Source organism: Equus przewalskii, chromosome 1 (genome assembly GCF_037783145.1).
Source record: "Equus przewalskii isolate Varuska chromosome 1, EquPr2, whole genome shotgun sequence".
Taxonomy (NCBI): Eukaryota; Metazoa; Chordata; class Mammalia; order Perissodactyla; family Equidae; genus Equus; species Equus przewalskii.
The window spans coordinates 106,403,199-106,420,661 of record NC_091831.1 but is presented as its reverse complement, the minus strand read 5'-3'; the positions used below and the strand labels follow the sequence as shown (position 1 = coordinate 106,420,661).

Below are 17,463 nucleotides of genomic sequence, written 5' to 3'. Positions count from 1 at the left end.
ACCATTTCCTGTCTGGTTTCTAACTTTTGGGAAGACGTTCCCCAAGCTGGCTCTGGGAGGCCATGGGCTGAATGTGGGCCTCTCCCCCAGCAGCTTGGGCCTGGGGCCGGGCTTTGCTCAGGGACAGGAGGAGGTGAGGTCAGAAAGGCGGGTGGGGACCGGATCGTGGCAGCCTTGAGTGTGGGCAGAGCAGCCTGGCTGCAGGTGATGGAGAGCGCAGGTGTGGGGTATGGGAGGGACAGGATCCAGTTGGCATTTGGGGGGTTAACTGGGCAGCTGAGGGGTGCTGGGATGAGAAGAGGCGCAGAGCACTGCTGAAGGAGCAGGGTGGGGACGGTGGTGAAGTGGGCAGGAGGCATAGACCCTCGGCCCCCCGGAAGTCGGTGCCCAGGCTAGTAAAAGGAAGCGGGGGGCCTGACAAAGCGGCCATCTCTGCCCACGGGAACTGCTGTGGGCAGCCTGCACGGGAGCAGCTGTGGGCCAGGGAGGGGCAGCCATCACGCTGGGCCATGGTGGGCCTGGGCGGGATGGAGCCTGTGTGGTAATTACAAGCACTTTACAGACGGAGGCCATGACTCCATTCTTGAGAGACTCTGTTTATTTTCAGATAAAAGGAATCATATTTGCCCGCATACCCCAGCAAATCTTAAGTTGGATTTTTATAATTTAATTTTAGAAAAAGGTCAACAACTTGAACTGGAGTATGATCTCACATTCAAACCCCTGTTCTGGGTCAAATGGTGACTCTTGTAACGAGGTGGATACGTGTGTGTGTGTGTGTGTGTGTGTGTGTGTATGAGTGTGTGCGTGTAACTTATAAAAATTTGTGTCGTGGGACCTATAAACCCCCCTTAACAGTTTCCTTTTTATCTCTGCTCTACATGTGTGTAGTAAATGTCTAGCAAATACATAATTTGGTATAAGCCCCATACGATGTGATTTCACAACCAGAGGCCTGACCACTGAGATACTCTTAATTTGTTAAAATGATAAACAAGATTATTATGTGCAAACAAACGGGGCTTGTGCTCCAGCTGCGTCCGAGTTTATTTTACAAAGCTATAAACACAAGGCCCCTTCTCCGGCCCTGCCGACTCAAATTCTCCTTCCTTTTGTCGGCAGGAGGACATGAAGGCTGAGCCGGTGTTCTCGGCACTGAGCTAGCCTTGGCTTTCGGCTGTGTCACTTAAAGGAACCCATTCATCCCCAGATTGGGCAGTGCTCCTTGCCGAGGGTCCTTCTGAGAGTTTCTCACACAGACTTTCCTAAGCGGGAGACATCTGATCTCAGCTTGCCCAAGCGGAGCCCTGGGCCCCGGGGACTCAGGATCTTGTGAAATGTGCTGAGAGCTTGGGGGCCGAGGGGAGAAGGGGCAGGGGTCACGGCCCTCCTCTCACCCTGCCCCGAACTGTTCCCCAACTGAGAGCCTTGAGTGTAATTCCATCCCAGACCTGGGGAGGAAAATGGGCAGACCCTTTATACTGGGAAGGCCAGCCTCCCCTTTGTGTGACCCAGTCCCGAATGGGGTCCCCCCCCTACTCTTGGAAGTGGATGGAGGAGGCAGAGGGAGTTTCTGCCAACCAGACCCCATCGTCTTCCCTTGGGGTGTAAAACCAGCAGTGGGGGAATGGGGGTCTCCAGGTAACTGTCCTGGAGAAGCAGAGAACCCCCGAACCACCACCAGGGTGGTCACTTCTCAGCATTTCTTAGCAGCACGTGGTTGATGGGAGAATCTGGTCCATCTTCTGGGTCCTCAGAGGGCTGCGCTGCAGGTGGAGGGGTCAGGCCACTGGCCCGGCTGGGCCAACTCCGAGCCACTGTCATTCCACAGGAATTACCTTCTCTTCCGCATGCAAGCCTCCAGCCGGCCCAGCTCCTCGTAGGACTGGTAGAAAACATCAAACTCCCTGGTGCCCCAGCCCCGCCAGACAGCCAGGCACCACTCCATGTTTTCGTTCTCAAAGCCGCACACAACTGTGTCCTTTGCCACCACGGCCGCATCCATGAGCACCCTGCAGAGAGGAGGGGTCTGAGAAAACTCACAGGGGTCCCTACTCTGTCGGGGCCGGGACCCTTGCCCCGCACCTTCTCAGGAGCCTCGCTAAGGGAGGCGTCGTGCAGCCCAGGCTGGCACCACCAACGTGCTCTGATGCCCTGCGTCTCCCTGCTGGTCCAGCCTGTGGGCAGAGGCTTTCTAAGGTCTGAAGGGCCAAGGCATTCACGGGGATTGTGTGTAAGGGACTGACTCCTCGGAAGGCCACTGATGCAATCTGAACAGGTCACCTCTGTAACTGGACGCAGACCCCTAAGTGTCCAGAAAATAAAATCGACTCTGATTCCTGCTCGTCAATGGCCCTGATGGATGGTGAGCCTTAGCTCACTGCCCCCATCATCAGCTCGGGCGCAATTCTTCCCTCATTCTAAGTTTCCACACGCTTAGGAAAAACAGGGTAACAGATCAGGCAGGAAACCTGTGCCAACAAGTCCTAACTATAAGTGCTTTTCTTGAGGCTCTAGGTTGTTTTGCATGATTTGTGCATGTCCACAAGCTTCTCAGGGCCTCCACCAGGTTGTGCAGCCTACTCCCTGCCTTCACCTCCTCCCCTGGTACCTGGCACCAAGGCCAGCATGTAAACCAGGATGTCTGGGGCCTCTGCCTCCCTGGGGCCTTGCAGGGCCTTGCGCATGGCGGGCACTCAGGAATCAACATTGGAGACATGTCTCAAAAAGCTGGTGGGCTCAGGCTATGACCCTCTTTTCTGGCCACCTGGCCTGCTCTCTCCCTACAGCGAGTATGCCTGGCTCTTGGTAAACCTGCCTTTGGGGGCTGAATAGGAAAAACAATACCAGGAAAAAATTCAGGGACACTAATGGTGGGCGCTCTGAAGTCAACGGGCCTGGGGCTTATAGACCCATCTGCTCTCCCAGAAGCATGACCTTCACTCTGGGAACTATTTCAGCCCAAGGCTGCCACCCACAAACTCAGCCAGGGCTCAGCAGCAAACTCAGAGCTTGTTTCTAGAATCAGTGGCAGGGCAAGGGTCAGGGGCCCCAGCGACTCGGGCAAGGGGAACTGCTGTAGATGTTTCCTCTGTCATTTTCCTGCTCTAGGGGAAACAGGCTGAATGGGATTTCTCCATAAGGGAGACTTACCATATGGGGCTGGGCAGACAAAGTGAGGGGTGCAGACATTGCCAGCTGCCAGAGGATTCTGGGAACACCACCCAACACCAGCCTCCCATCTCCACAGCCATTCAGACCATGTCCAGGAAGGCTGTCCTGCCCAGAATGACTCTCACAGTGGAATCTGGCCTGCCTCCCGGTAGGAGACCCCAGCAGATGGGTACGAAGGCATGGCTGAGCCAAGGCTGGGGCACGGCGAGGGGTAGATATGCTAGCCCATGTGGCCCCACTCAGTGCTGTCTGGGCAGGTGGGGCACCTCAGGAAGGGCTCTCCTGCTCTGCAAGAAGGACAGTGAATTACCTCGCTCCCTATTTCAATTGCACCTGAACTCTGGTTGTGGAGACATACTCCAGGCAGGGCGCTTGGTACATAGGCATGCTGGGTACGCCAGAAACAGGCAGCCGTAACCAGGGGCTGAAGCGTGGTTCAGCTGGTATTTGCTGAGCCCCTGGGAGCTGCCTGGAGGATCCCATCTTGCTCCTTCTCTGCCTTATGGCCACTTTGGTGGATGCAACGTTTATTTGTGGAGGACAGACGGGTGGGAGGCCATTGTGCAGGGATGTGGCAATGGGACCTAGATTCCCCACCAGCCATGCCCCAGGTCCTAAGGGAGTTGCCCTCTGTCTTACCCATGCGGAGTCAGCTCGCGGGCTTTTAAGACGGCAATGACTCGTCCCCTCTGGCTGCCTGAATCCTTCTCCAGGCCAATGACGATAACATCTCCACCGCGCCTAAGAAACCAAAACCAAGAAGGGGAAGCGTCTTGTCCAGGGCTGTGCTCCCCTGGGGAAATGGAACCAGTGTGCAGAAAGGCTCAGCACAAACGTGCAGTTTCTGTGAATGGATTGAGTTTCCAGAGGGCCCCGAAGCCGGGCGGAGAGGCCCTCTCCAAGGAGGAAACTTGACCGATCAAGGTTGACCTCGGCTCTCCTCTGTGCTGCCCTAGCTCTCTGGTGGGAAGATGAGCTTTAGTGCAGCCCTTCTAGATTTGCTAAAGAGAGCCCTCCAGATCCCAGAGTAGAGGAAACAGCTCCCGATGGATGGATCTCGACAGTGGCTGAAAACTCCGTTCGCCCTGCCCTCAAGGTAGGACCAGTGGCAGCACAGGAGTGCACCCCCTGCCGGGAAACCTACCTGGGGACCCAGATGACATCTTTCACGGCAAGGACCTTCACAGCCTGCAGGTGCTGGCTGAAGGCCTCCCCATCCACAGGGGTCAGGTCGTGCTCAGACCTGTCGGAACCCCCGGTGGGCCCGTGCAGCCGCTCAGAGTCCTCGTAGTCGGTGGAGAAAGGCACGCTGGAGGAGCTTGCTGGGGAGCAGGGCAGGCTTGAGGAGGACATGGGGACCCGGTGGGGTGGGGACGAGGAGTAGGAGGACATGGAGCAGTAGTCAGTCAGCGAGTCCTGGTGGGTCAGGATCTGTGTGCCCAGCTCCTCGCTGTACATGATGCTCACGTCCGCGATGAAGTCCCCCTCTGGCTCCTTCAGGCTGGCCACGTGGCTGTCTGGGGACTCTGGGCCCAATGGGCGCACAGGAAACATGTCCCTGAGGGGACTAGGGTCCCCGCAGAAGTACCGGGCACACAGCTGGTAGGTGGCTGAATGGTACATCACCAAGGAGTTGGCCTTGTCGTCCAGGCACCAGACCACCTCCTCCCCCGTGCACTCAGAGCTGCACACGACTGACGTGACCACTGAAGGGGCCGAGTAGGGTTCCAGCCGCCTGCTGATCTCCAGGGCCGCACAGTTGATGATCAGCAGGCCTGGCCCATTGCTGTACCAGACCTCGGACCCACTGTTGACCACCTCCATGGCCTTCACGGGGTAGGGGTTCTGCCGTGCATCTTCGTCTGGGATGCTGAACTTGGACCTGTTGGCTGTGTGTGAGCACAGGTAGGAACAGCTGTCATCTGGGATACCCCGCACCACTGGAAACACTGCCACAAGCCCGTCAGCCAGACCCGCCAGCACCAGGTAGGAATTCTGCTGGGAGAAGACAGGCACAGGTGATGCTCTTTCGTCTCATGCATTATAGGAGAAAAACAGAGGGGGTGCAAGACTCATCTTCTGCACATATCCCAGGTGGGCATATGCTGTCTACCAGTATACCTCGGAGGAGTAAGGCTCCTAAAAAGGCAGGGGCTGCCAGTGGGAGCTTCTGGGCATGCTCCCAGAGGAGGTGCAACTCAGGCCCAGAGGAACCACACCCACCCTCCCTGCTGGGAGCAGGAGAGGATCGTGCCTTCAAAGAGCATGGCCACAGCACCAGCACCCAGCGAGAGGTGTGTGTCACCTACACTGCATGGCCCTGCCTCTGCTCAGGCTGGGTTTACTCAGGCTGGCTACTTGCAATGCAAACAGCAGTGAGCTGCCTTCTTCTGGAGGTCAGGTGTGGTTCCCTCCCCTCCGTGAACTCTGTCTGTTAAGGCAACAGCAGTTGGGGGCACCCTGTGGGTCTACTCCCTGCTTTCTGCCTGCTGCCCTGACAAGGTGGGTGCTCCATGAGAGCAAGTGTGGGTCTGGCCTGGCTCAGGGAAGGGCTGAGTCTCATTCATCTCTGTGTCCTCACTCCTGCTGAACTAATTCTTGAAGAAATTTTGCTTCCAACTCCACCCTCTGGTGGAGGCACTTCTTGGCTGCTGTGCCTACACTCCCAGCTTATCATGTCTACTCTGAAATGCCTGTGGTCCAGCTGACGTTGACAGGGTCCTTGGGGTGCCCTGTAACCCTGCAATGAAGTCTGAGCTCTTCTGCAGCCACCAGAGGTCACGGGGCCGAGACCAAAGTTGCAGGGACCGGGCTGAATGCTGGGCCCCATCTGAGCAGGTGCGCAGAGCTGGGAACAGAGTGCAGCTTGCAGCCTAGATGCCAGGTGGGCCTAGGGTGGGGGCAGCACGGGTTCAGGAGAACAAAGCCAGAGCCAGGACAGAGCGGGGGTCCAGGCCTCGTGCCAGTAAGCCCCCCTGTTGGGAGTCAGAGGGTCTCGGGAGGTTGGGCTGGCCAGGCTAACAAGCAACCCAGCGTCTAGCTCCACAGCAAGGTCAATCAGCCCTAAGAATGTTTATCGAAATCTGTCTTCAGGATTTTAGGAAAGAAAGCAGCCAAAGCAAACAGGAGCAACATCTCTATCTGGAGTCCAGGCCCCATGCCCCAGCTGGGGCGGTGGGGAGCCCCACATACCTGCTGTGTGTGGACGTGCACGTGCAAGAATGCAGGGACCTGCCATCCGTGGCTGCGGGGCAGCACGGCCTCCGAGGGGCAGGCACCCTGGCAGGGCGGCTCCGCACAGAGCCAGCTTTATTCCCTCTGGTCGTGCAGGCGATGGTGCCCTGGCTCAGGGGCTCTGGCCAGCGGTGGGCTTAAATAACGCTTTGTGTTGTGTTCTCCTGTGCTCTGGTGCAGACCGGGTCCCCAGCTGCCCAGCCTTGTCCATGGGGCCACAGTCATAAATGACTCTAAGGTTGATCTCATTTTTTTTTTTAAAGAAATGGAAGTGGAGAGGTTGCAGAGAAGAGTGCATATATTTTGGGACTGTCAGTAAGTAGTAATAATGCTCACATGTACCCAAGTGTCCCGGCAGAGCTTCGGGGAGGTTATGCCCAGAGATTTTTCTCCCAATCTTATGCCCATTTTGCAGATGGGAAAACGGGAATTGGATGATGGCAGCTAACATGTTTTAACCAAGCAACACCAAAACCGACCCCTGAGTGTTGACTGTGAGTGGGGTGCATGCTTGCTGCACCAACAGGTGCCCCGGGGCGGACCAAGGGCAGGGCCCGGAGTCCAGAGGCCACTGAAGCCAGGGAATGCCACTGGGGGGCTGGGCAAGGGTGGGGGCAGCTTCTCAGAGCAGGGGTCATCGGACCTGGAGAACTGAATAGGAGGCAGTCTAGAAGAGGCGTATGTGGGGGTGCTGCTCCTGGAGGCAAGGGCCCCTCAGAGTGCGGTGCTGCATGGGCCTGGGTCTGACTCCGAGGGGTGGCAGAGCCACCCAGGGCCGGGGCGGGGTGAGCACACTTGGGATTCATCTGAGAAAGGCAGGGCCTGGAAGGTTGACAAGATGAGTCTCTGGAGCCATAGTAGACAAAGAGGGACAGAGGTCTGGGACTGACGGCGACACTCCAGAGGCAGAGGCGGGGAGGAGAGCTGGCTGCCCTGCAGGGACGGGGCAGGGCCTGCCAGAGCCTGGTGACTGAGTGGCCATGGGGAGGCACTGGCCCACGCGCTTCCCAAGCCACTGCCATCAGAAGGGGAAGGGCACACACAGGCAACTGCTCCTTTATACCATTTGTATCAGAAAAACATTTCACCAGAATCTGGGGAGGTGGTATTTGCATGTGGAATGCAAGCTTTCCACTTAGCCTGAGGTTTTACTGGTCACAGAAGTTCTCACAAACCCAAAGGGCACTAAGGATGGCCCAGGTCTCCTGTCTCTCTAAGGCTGACTGTGACCTGGGCTTGGTGGTCCCAAGAGGGCATGGCTTTGTTCCCCCCCTCCTCTTATGCCCCCTGCCCCCAGCCGGGGGAGGAGACCCATCCCAAGGAAGGGAAGGGAAGGGAGGGATAACCCAATGCCTGTGCGTGCGCCTTCCCCCTTACCTCACCTTTTTTATAACAGGCACTGCCAAGAAGCAGGTGACGATAGCCGGAGTGTCCAAAGCCCGCTGGGGCGTGTTTAAGGGACACATGCCCTTGAGGCTGTAGATGTAGATCTTCTGGTCCTGCAGAGGCAGACGAGCCAACGTGAGACCCAGGTTGCAACGCGCCTGCCATTTCCTACGGCGGGGCACTTGGTCTTGGGAATCCCTCTGTGTCTCAGAAAGTAACACGTATTGAGACTTTCTGGTTGGTTGTTTTCATATATCTGTTCTTTGCAGAAATTTTGAAAACTATAGAATAGTCTAAAGAATAAAAATAAAATCGCCCCCAGTCCATTACCCAGAGAAAACCATGACTGTGATTTGGGGCCCAGACTCAGCGTCCTGTGGGTACCTGTGTGTGTGCACATTCTTGACAAGAGGGGGGCCACACTGCCATGCTGTTTCCACCTTTCCTTTTTGCGTGATGACGCACTGCAGGCACAGGCCCCGTCCTCCCGTGGCCACGAGGGAAGGATGGAGGAGCACCGCTCCGCCATCTGCCCCTCAGGTGCACCAGAACTCAGCTCATCTGCGGTCAGACGTTCAGTCTGCTTCCAAGTTTTCATGACTATGATTACACTGGGATGAGCATTCTTACAGACATGTCTGTCTGTCTGTCTGTCTGTGTGTCTTGATTATTTCCTTAGAACAAATTCTTAAACCTGAAATTACTGAGAGCTTACGCGGTATGCATATTTTTGAGTTTCTGATGCATATTTGAACCATATTTCCCAACTGCCATCTGGAAAGTTTGCATCAATTTATGACAACCTCCCCTCCTGCCCCCAGTAGTTTCAGAGCATTTGTTTTCGAGCATTCCTCTCTGTTTCTCAGGAGACGGCTCCTGTGCTTTCTGCTGACTTTTTTCTTTTTAAAGATTGGCACCCGAGCTAACAACTGTTGCCAATCTTCTTTTTTTTTTCCTTTTTCTCCCCAAATCCCCCCAGTACATAGTTACATATTTTTTAGTTGTGGGTCCTTCCAGCTGTGGGATGTGGGATGCCGCCTCAACACGGCCTGATGAGTGGTGCCATGTCCACGCCCAGGCTCTGAACCGGTGAAACCCTGGGCTGCCGAAGTGGAGCGCGTGACCCTAACCACTCAGCCACAGGGCCAGCCCCACTTTGCCGACTTTCTTGACATGAAGGCAAAGGGTCTCTGAGCTGAGAGGATTTGCTGTGTAGACCTGGCAGTATTATAAGAAACCCAGTCTCTTTACCACCCCACTGGGGTTCTCTTACTGCTGGGATTCTGTGCTTGATACTTATCTTGGCCGCATCCCAGTTGCCAGCCAGGGACAAGGCAGGTTCTGTCACCCCTGGTGAGATGCTGCTGGCATTGCTCTGGGGGTCTCACAGGTGTGAGCTGGGGTTACTTGAAATTCAAATGTACCTGCGTGTCCTGTATTTTCATTTGCTAAATCTGGCCCCCTAGGGCCATCCTGCACCCAGGTTGCCCGCCTCGATGAGAGCCCTGCACAGTGGGTGGTTACCTCAGTGGCTGTCCACAGAGAGCTCTGGACCTTGAGCTGGCAGCTCAGCTTCATTCCTGGACAGTTCATCCGCTGCACTTCCAGGAGGCCCTTCTCTGTGTTCACCACTGTGTAGTTCCTACAACCGGTGACAATTGTTCGGTCAGCTCACGGTGGCCAGGGGCCGCCTCCCTCACTCGGGCCTGGCCTGCATCCACCTTGGAGGAGGACTTCAGCTGCGGGCTACGTCCACGCCCTTGAGTCCAGGGTGAACTTTTGTCATGTTCTGAGAGGCCCACGGACTGTTCATAGTCTGAGGCAGAGCCGGGTTCTGCCTGCCCAGTAATGCTTGAACATTTGGGCAGAGAAAGGCCATTCCCAATGGGAAGGAAGATTCTCCTCTTTCTGCGACCTTTGAGGGCTCGAAGAGTTGCCCGCAGCGTGAAGAAGGGACACCAGGAGTCTGCAGCTTCAACAAGGCCACTCTTTACCCTCCTACCGGCTATATCTGCCCCACCCCAGTAACATAGGAGCCCTCCATAGCACGGTAGACCAAGTCAAGACTAAAGACAAGATGGGTGAATTTCAGAGAAGACTGGGGGCCTCAAAACAGGCCCCCAACACAAGTGCTCTGAGAACTAACAAGCTGCTGTTTGATGAGAGCGGCAGCTCACGCCAGCCTCAAGTGGGCCTCAGTGCTACACTGCAGTCGCCCTTGACTCCTGCCTCAATGCCCATGGCGCACCTTCTCTTTTCTCCTTGAGCATCCAAAACCTCTCCCCATGTTCTCAACCTTTCTGCCACTTCACTGAGAAAAAGAGATGCAACCAGAAGGAAAGGCCCACAAATATCTTACTCAGGGCAGCCCTCCTGCTTGGCCCTGGGTCCCCTGCCCCTCACACTACTCAGCAACTCCACTCCACGAACTGCCTTCTCTCCCCGACCCCCAGCACCACTGACCACTCTACCATTAAGCTGTGAACAGCTCCCACCTTAAACCAAGACCCCCCCCTTCACCCCCACCTACCATGTCCCCGGTAGACCCCAGTTTTTCCTTGCTTCTCTTAACCACAAACCCATGCCCGCATGTGTCTATGTGCAGACTCAGCGCTCGCTCTTGTGCGGACTCCATCAGGCTTTCAACTTGCCCTCCACTAACGGTCTCTCACCATGGTCATCCCTGACTGCTCCTCAATTCCACAGTCGCCCCCCACGCCGGTCCCAGCAGGGTGTGGCAAGCCTCAGGATGTTACCTGGACTCCTCCTTCCCATCCCAGAACACCACTGTATACTCCTGGCTCTGGGACGAGAAGAAGGCTGTCTGCTTCCCGCAGGGCAGCTGGTACATGAAGGTTGCAAAGGTCGGGTCCTTCATCTGGCTCACTACCGACAAGGCCAGTGGTCGCTGAGGAAGAGAGGCCACCAGGGCCATGAGCAAAGGTCACTACAGCCAGATTGATGCCCATTCTGCCCATAAAACCAATGGTCTTGAACCAGGAGGAAGGAGTGGAATCTGCTCATTCAGGATCCAATGAAAACAGGGGCAAAAACAAATTCAGGTGTCTGCGGACTGTCATCGTCATCGATGGCAACTCAAAGTCAGGTGGTCAGGTTAGCCTAAACTCCGATATTCCAGACCCCTGCCCAGGGACACACAGTCTTGTCAAGAATTCTCCTCAGACCTCATTTACTCTCAATAATTTAAACTAGCACTTCCAATTTGACAAATGAGTTTTAACCTCGGAGCCAATAGCCTCTTCTGAAAACAATTAGCTTTAAAACGACAGCATTACATTAAAAAGAGATCCTCACACTCTCTCTGCTCCTACATGGGGAGTGAATTGCTCTCAAGGGGTTGGTAGGCTTTGTTTGCATGACGTAACACAAAAGTTGGGGAAGAAAAGAAAGTTCATTTCTCCCGAGAGTGACACACACATAAAGAAAAGGAACTGGATGTATTAGGAGCAGTAAATATCTCTTTCCAGGGGAGGTGAGCAGCGAAGGCCTGCCCCATTTGTTCTAGATCCTGAGGGAAGGGTGGGCAGGCAGCCATATATGTGCACTCTGGAGACCCACAGCCTCAGCCACAGGGGCGGGAGGTGCCAGGCCCCTGCTCTGTGCCCCCAGCTACCTTCTCAGGCTTCGTGTCCCAGCACTCCATCATGAGAGCTTGGAGCCGATGGAACTGCACCTCCTCCGGCTGCCCCAGGATTGGGCGGATGCCCTTGGACAGCTTCTTGGCAATCTGCAGCTGGTGGTGGCCCAGCGCGGGCCGCTGTCCCGACAGCAACTCATAGAGCACCATTCCATAGGAGAACATGTCTACCTGGGCAGAGAGGCAAGCGAAGTCAGCTCCCCTGCCTGGTCCCAACAGCTTTCACAAGCTGGCCCTGAGATGGAGGGAGCAGGGAGACACGATGAGATAAGGAACACATGGCCCTGCCCAAAGGGAGACAATCATCAATCATCCACTGATCCATCTGTGTTTCTCCACCTGTCCAAACATCTGACTAGCCATCTCACCATCCATCATTCTGCCCCTTTATCCATCCCTCTTCCAATCCTCTCCTTCCTTCTTTCTATCCATCCATCTACCTGATCACTCATCCTTCTGCACGTTTATCTATCTATCCTCCTGTCCACCCATCCATCCATCTCACCGCCTGTCCTTCTGTCCATTTACCCACCCATCCTCCCATCCTCCCGTCGACACACACTGAGAACTTGCTAACTGTCAGGCACTGGTTAAGTGCTCCAAGGATGTGCTGGTGCTTACTCTTGAGTATCAAGACAAGGCAGAAAAACACAGACCCCAGCCTAATGGCTTGGTACTAGAAAAGCAGTGTAAGCAAATCCTAAGGGGGGGAATGTCTCCTAGATCAGAACATGTTGACTCCTCCAATTTTAATGTCATAAAAGGCCCGGCAAGGAGAAAGTTACACAGGCCTCCATAAGGGTCAAGAAGTAACATTTTAGGAGGAGAATGGCTGAGATGGACAGAGAATTTTCAATGTGAAGGTTCCTGTTATAATCTTAGTTCCAAAGTGCCTTGTCTCCATCATCTGCTACTAAGAAGTTCTTATTTTTGTCACTCTGCTTTGCCTTTTCTATCTTGGTTAATAGTCACAGGTGCCAAGTTAACCCACACATGCTTACGTCATTCTTGAAGCAATTAGTCAATGACCCATCTGCAAATCACCAAATAATGAGAAATTATAGACCAGGGAGTTTCAGTGCTGGGTGACTAATTAACCAGGGCTGGTACTGGATGGAACATGAGCATTGTAAGAGAGTTTTAAGTTGTCCGTGTGCCTGCATCTACCAAGCAGCTACCAGACAGGAAGGTAAACATTTTGCCATCATCTCAGCCAAAGCCGGCCATGTGGCTGCCTGGGAGGCCATCTCGTCCTGCCAGGATTCACTCTCTTCTCTGAGCTTTGGTGATGTGGTCTCTGGCATTCAATTCAGCTAATGCCTTGTGATCAGTACCTATGGACCAGGAGCCTTTACCATCCTGATTCTGTCTGCTCCTCATGAGCCCCTGTGAGGCTGGTCCTTTGTTCCCATTTTGCACCTCTAAATGGCAGAGTTGGGACTCAAATCCGGACCCACTTCTGTCTTGGGCTCTTTGTCCACTGTGTACAGCCTTTACCATGTCTCTGAATCGAGGTTTGAGAATTCTGAGGCTAAGGCACTGTTCCTGAAGCTAAGGAGACAACAACCTTGACTTTACTAGGTGGACAAAGGCCCCTGTGCCCTTGTGGTTCAAGCCAGAGTCCCCTGGTTGAGCACGGGAGAGGGAGAGAAGTGTGCCTGGGGGGACTGGGAGCTCAGAAGCTGCAGGCACCACCAGGACTGCCTGGCTGGCCTCACATGGGGCCTGTGCTCCTGCACTGCGGGGCTGGGCGGACCAGGGGATGGCAGTGGGCTGGGTGGGTACCTTCTCATCATACACTATGCGAGGCCTGATCTCTGGGGCCTGGTAGCCGGGAGTGCCCTCCACGCCGAGGGCACCCTCGTGAAATGACTGCCGTGAGATCCCGTAGTCCGACAGCTTGATGTTGATGTGCTCCTTGACGTCGAGAGACCAGACCAGAATGTTGTCAGACTTCAGGTCACAGAAGATGATGTTTTTCTTGTGCAGGTAGGCCAGGCCGGAGGCAATCTGGTAGGCTATTTTTTGGGTGAGCATGTGTCCCAGGGGCATAAAGGAAGAATCTTTGCAAAGAAAAAATATCAAACTATCATTGTAATAGCTGTCTTCTTTTCTTACCTTCTGTCTCCCCAAATACTTTATATTCTATTGACGTGTTCTCGTCATTCTCCACGCTAGATGTCAGAAGAGACAGAGAATGAGCTTCTTAAGTAGAATATTATTTAGGATAGATGTGCTTGTTGTTACCGCTTCATGCACGGTATCTCATGCCTGGAATTGTTGGTATGATTGATTTTGATTGTTCAAAATCAACCAATTGATATAAAATCTGGAGTTCATCTCAGAGCAAGTTGCTCTATTGTCAAGGGGTGAGCTGTAGGTATAAGAGCTTCATTAAAAAAAAATTCTCTTCCATTGAGGGAGAAATGATTGATTTTAACTGTATTTCTTATTCCTGAGTCAAAAGACAGTGAGCTCTCTCCCTCTGTCGGCTCTTTGGAATTTAGTTACCCATTTCTCAAGGTAAACTATTTCAAAAGTTCATTAAAAACTAAGATAGGATGAAACTGACCCCACGGTCTCAGAGTTTTAACAGCGGTGGCCCTGTGTGGCGCATTATACACAGTTAAAGGAGGGATTTACGCGGCTGGTGGGCTCTCGGGCGCCAGGCCGGGCTGCGTGGGACCTCTTGGGGGCCTCATCTGATGCTCTCGCCTGCCCTCCTGGGGGGTATGACTCTCCTCCTTTCACAGGCCAGTAAATTAAACAACTTCCTGCATTATGGGAGAGAACCAGATCTGGGGACACGGCTCTATCTGCCTCCATACCGTGAGCTCCTCCAGCCTTGCCAACGCTACCACACAGGGTTGACACCTGGTGAAGAGCCTTTCTTCACCCACACAGAGTTGGCCACGTGAGCCCAGACAGCTGGGCCAGGCCAGAGGGAGCCCCCACGCCCACCCATGGCTTCCCTGGGACCTGTGCTACCCGCTTCAGGCTCTTGGGTCTTCCAGGGGCTCGATCGGGCCAAGCTGGGCCCCAGGCAACGCCCTGCGGAGCGTTCTTAGCATGGCTGGTACCTTTGGCATTCTCCGACAGCACGGTGTTGAGGCTGCCCAGCGGGGCGAGCTCCAGGGCAAAGCAGAGCGGGTGGATGCTGATGCCGATGAGCGACACGATGCAGGGGTGCTGCAGGGCGTGCAGCATGCTGGCCTCCTGCCGGAACTCCGAGAAGTTCTTCATGGCGTCCGTGGCCCGCAGGTGCCTCAGCATGGTGTCTGCAGGGGAGAGCACGGCTGTCAGCGCTGCCTGGGAGGGCGGGGGACGTGGAGCACCGGCTGCCCCGCTGAGCCCTGCACTACCCGCCCAGGGAGCCCTCTGGGCCACTCAGGGTGGGAGCCCCTGCCACGCTCGGAGCTGCCTCACAGGCACTCGAGGGGCTGGATGGGGCCGGGATTTACAGTCTAAGGCTCCAGTATTGTCACCCAGATTTTGGCCCCAAATGGTGGCATTCTTCAGACATTCTAGGCTGATTGCTCTTCCTTGGGTGCAAACTTGTCACACTCAGCAGTTCCTGCTCCCTCCATGGAGGACTGCGCATGTCCCCACCCTCGTCACCCAGACCCTGCTCTCATAGCCTCGCCCCAGCCCACTGCCGGCCCTGTGAGGCTCACAGTGGCATCTTATTCCAATCCTGCATCCCCAGAGTGTCGCCCAGAGCCTGGTTCAGACGACATGTCGGGAATGTGACCAGGCCCCGACCACTCACTTGCAAGGATGCTGAAGGCTGGTTGCTGCTGCTCACCTTCCTCCCCGCCAAGGAGCAGGGACCACCGAAGGCAGAAAGGCCCACCAGCCTCTCGTCAGCCAGAGAGAACACAGTGGGGCAGCCTTGGGCCTGTGATGCATCATTTCAGGCCAGAGGAGAGAGGCTATGGGCAGAGGGGGGCCATTTCTAGTCTGCACTGTATCCTTCTCCCAATGCCCTCGAAATGTCTGCCTGAGTCTCCCTGAGGGGCCTCTCCTGCCAAGTGGAGGGGCAGGACGCCACCCACCGTGACGTGTCCGGCCCTGAGGCCATGGAGCAGGGTCCACCAGGCCCTGCTGATCCTCTTGTGTCCTGATCTGTCCCTCCCCTATGTTCAGATTTTAAAATTGGGGATCATTGGACATGGAGGTTGAAACAGTATGAAAAAAACCTTGGCAATTAAGATGCATTGATTGTGCCAGATCTGTGCTGGCCAAATTTGGGTTTTTTAAATTTTGTTTTGTTTTCTGAGGAAGATTCGTCCTGAGCTAATATCTGTGCCAATCTTCCTCTACTTTATATGTGGGTTGCTGCCACAGCATGGCTGACGAGTGGTGGAGGTCCACGCCTGGGAAATGAACCCATGAACCCTGGGCTGCCAAAGCCTGAACTTAACCAATATGCCACAGGGCTGGCCCACCAAATTTGTTTCTTAAGTGTAAAGGTTTTGTTTTCACATTGGGTCTTTAACCCATTAAGAATTTATTTTTGGGGACTAGCCCAGTGGCATAGTGGTTAGGTTCATGGGCTCTGCTTCAGTGGCCTGGGGTCTGCAGGTTTGGATCCTGGGTGCGGACCTATACATCACTCATCAAGCCATGCTGTGGCAGCGTCTCACATATAAAATGGAGGAAGATGGGCACAGATGTTAGCCGAGGGCTAATCTTCTTCAGCAAAAAAAGAAAGAAAAGAATTTTTTTCAACTATGGTGTGAAGTCTGACCTGAGTCTCCACCCCAATAGTCAGCCTTTCCCCTCTGACTCATGATGTTACCTCTGTTAAGTGCCAGCTTCCCACACACATGCAGGCTGAATCTGCTCCCTTGACTGGCCTGTCTTTGCCCCCAGAGAAAATGGCCTTAATGCTTGTAGACTTGTAAGTCATGATGTTGGCTGGGCAGGCCTCTTTCCTTCGTCTTCCATTGTAGAAATTTCTCAGCTATTCTTGGGTTTTTGTCATTTCATAGCCATTTTAGAATTAGTAAAATTTCCCTCTCTCTCTCACACACACATACACACGTCCCCTCTGCTGGGATTTAGATGAGAACTAAAAAGAATGATAGATGTTAATTATGCCTCAATACCTTATGGTTTAATTGCTGCCGTGGAGGATACTTACCAATGGGTCAGTGCTGCACATGGGATCGCTGCTGAATTCTGGTCTGAGCTCATGTCTAGCAACTTTTTTTTTTTTTTTTGGTGAGGAAGATTGGCCCTGAGCTAACATCTGTGCCAATCTTCCTCTACTTTGTAAGTGGGCTGCTGCCACAGCATGGTTTGATGAGTGGTGTGTAGGTTCGTGCTTGAGATCTGAACCCATGAACCCTGGTCTGCTGAAGTGGAGCCTGTAAACTCAGTCACTATGCCACTGGGCTGGCCTCTCATGTCTAGCAACTTTATGAAACTCTTATGGGCTCTGATGGTTGTCAATAGAATTTCTTAGATTTTCCGTGAAGAAAGTCACATTCTCGTCACCTAATTAAAATTTTGTCTCTTCCTTTCTGATGTTTTCTTCACAGTATTCTATGATTCTAATTTTTCTACCAAGAGTATAAATTACCATTATGATCATAGAGATGACCATGCTAAGCCCGGGGCAGTGAGAAATGTGATATTCAGCCAGCTGAAAGTGAGGAGGCCTCCTAGCACTGCACTGGTGGGGCGTTAGGTGGTGACAGGTGCCTCTAGGTGCAGCCACACGTGATGTGTGGGCCTGAGTGTGTCAAGGCAAGAAAGTGTTGCCTCCCCCATGGGGGTTAGGAGGGATGGGGGTGAAGTCACGCTACACTGGCTTCCCAGGCCATTCATCTGGAGCACCCACCTTTCTTTCGTTAGTGGAGATGGCTGAGAGGGTCCTGCAGGGTGAGGGTTCCCCCTGAGGTCTGACTGTGTGCCCCCACGTGCCAGGCCTGTGCTGTGGAAACTGTAAGGATGGCCCCTGCTCTTCAGGGCTCACGTCTAGACAAGAAAGTCATCTTCAAAAG

General features: G+C 54.1%; 1 protein-coding gene across 3 annotated transcripts in view; it reads right to left on the bottom strand.

Moving 5' to 3' along the window:
- Nucleotides 1-583: 583 nt before the first annotated feature.
- Nucleotides 584-17,463, bottom strand: part of LRRK1 (leucine rich repeat kinase 1) — a 121,204-nt gene continuing 104,324 nt past the window's right edge. For 2 of the 3 annotated variants that reach the window (XM_070620299.1, XM_070620316.1), the window contains 9 exons: nucleotides 14,533-14,730; nucleotides 13,238-13,515; nucleotides 11,429-11,623; nucleotides 10,551-10,702; nucleotides 9,319-9,436; nucleotides 7,791-7,907; nucleotides 4,319-5,172; nucleotides 3,814-3,915; nucleotides 584-2,012 (listed from right to left, as the gene is read on the bottom strand). In XM_070620299.1, the coding sequence (XP_070476400.1) occupies nucleotides 1,835-2,012; nucleotides 3,814-3,915; nucleotides 4,319-5,172; nucleotides 7,791-7,907; nucleotides 9,319-9,436; nucleotides 10,551-10,702; nucleotides 11,429-11,623; nucleotides 13,238-13,515; nucleotides 14,533-14,730 (2,192 nt within the window). In that variant the 3' untranslated portion in view covers nucleotides 584-1,834. The remainder of the gene's footprint in view (nucleotides 2,013-3,813; nucleotides 3,916-4,318; nucleotides 5,173-7,790; nucleotides 7,908-9,318; nucleotides 9,437-10,550; nucleotides 10,703-11,428; nucleotides 11,624-13,237; nucleotides 13,516-14,532; nucleotides 14,731-17,463) is intronic. The other variant, XM_070620307.1, reaches the window with a different exon arrangement.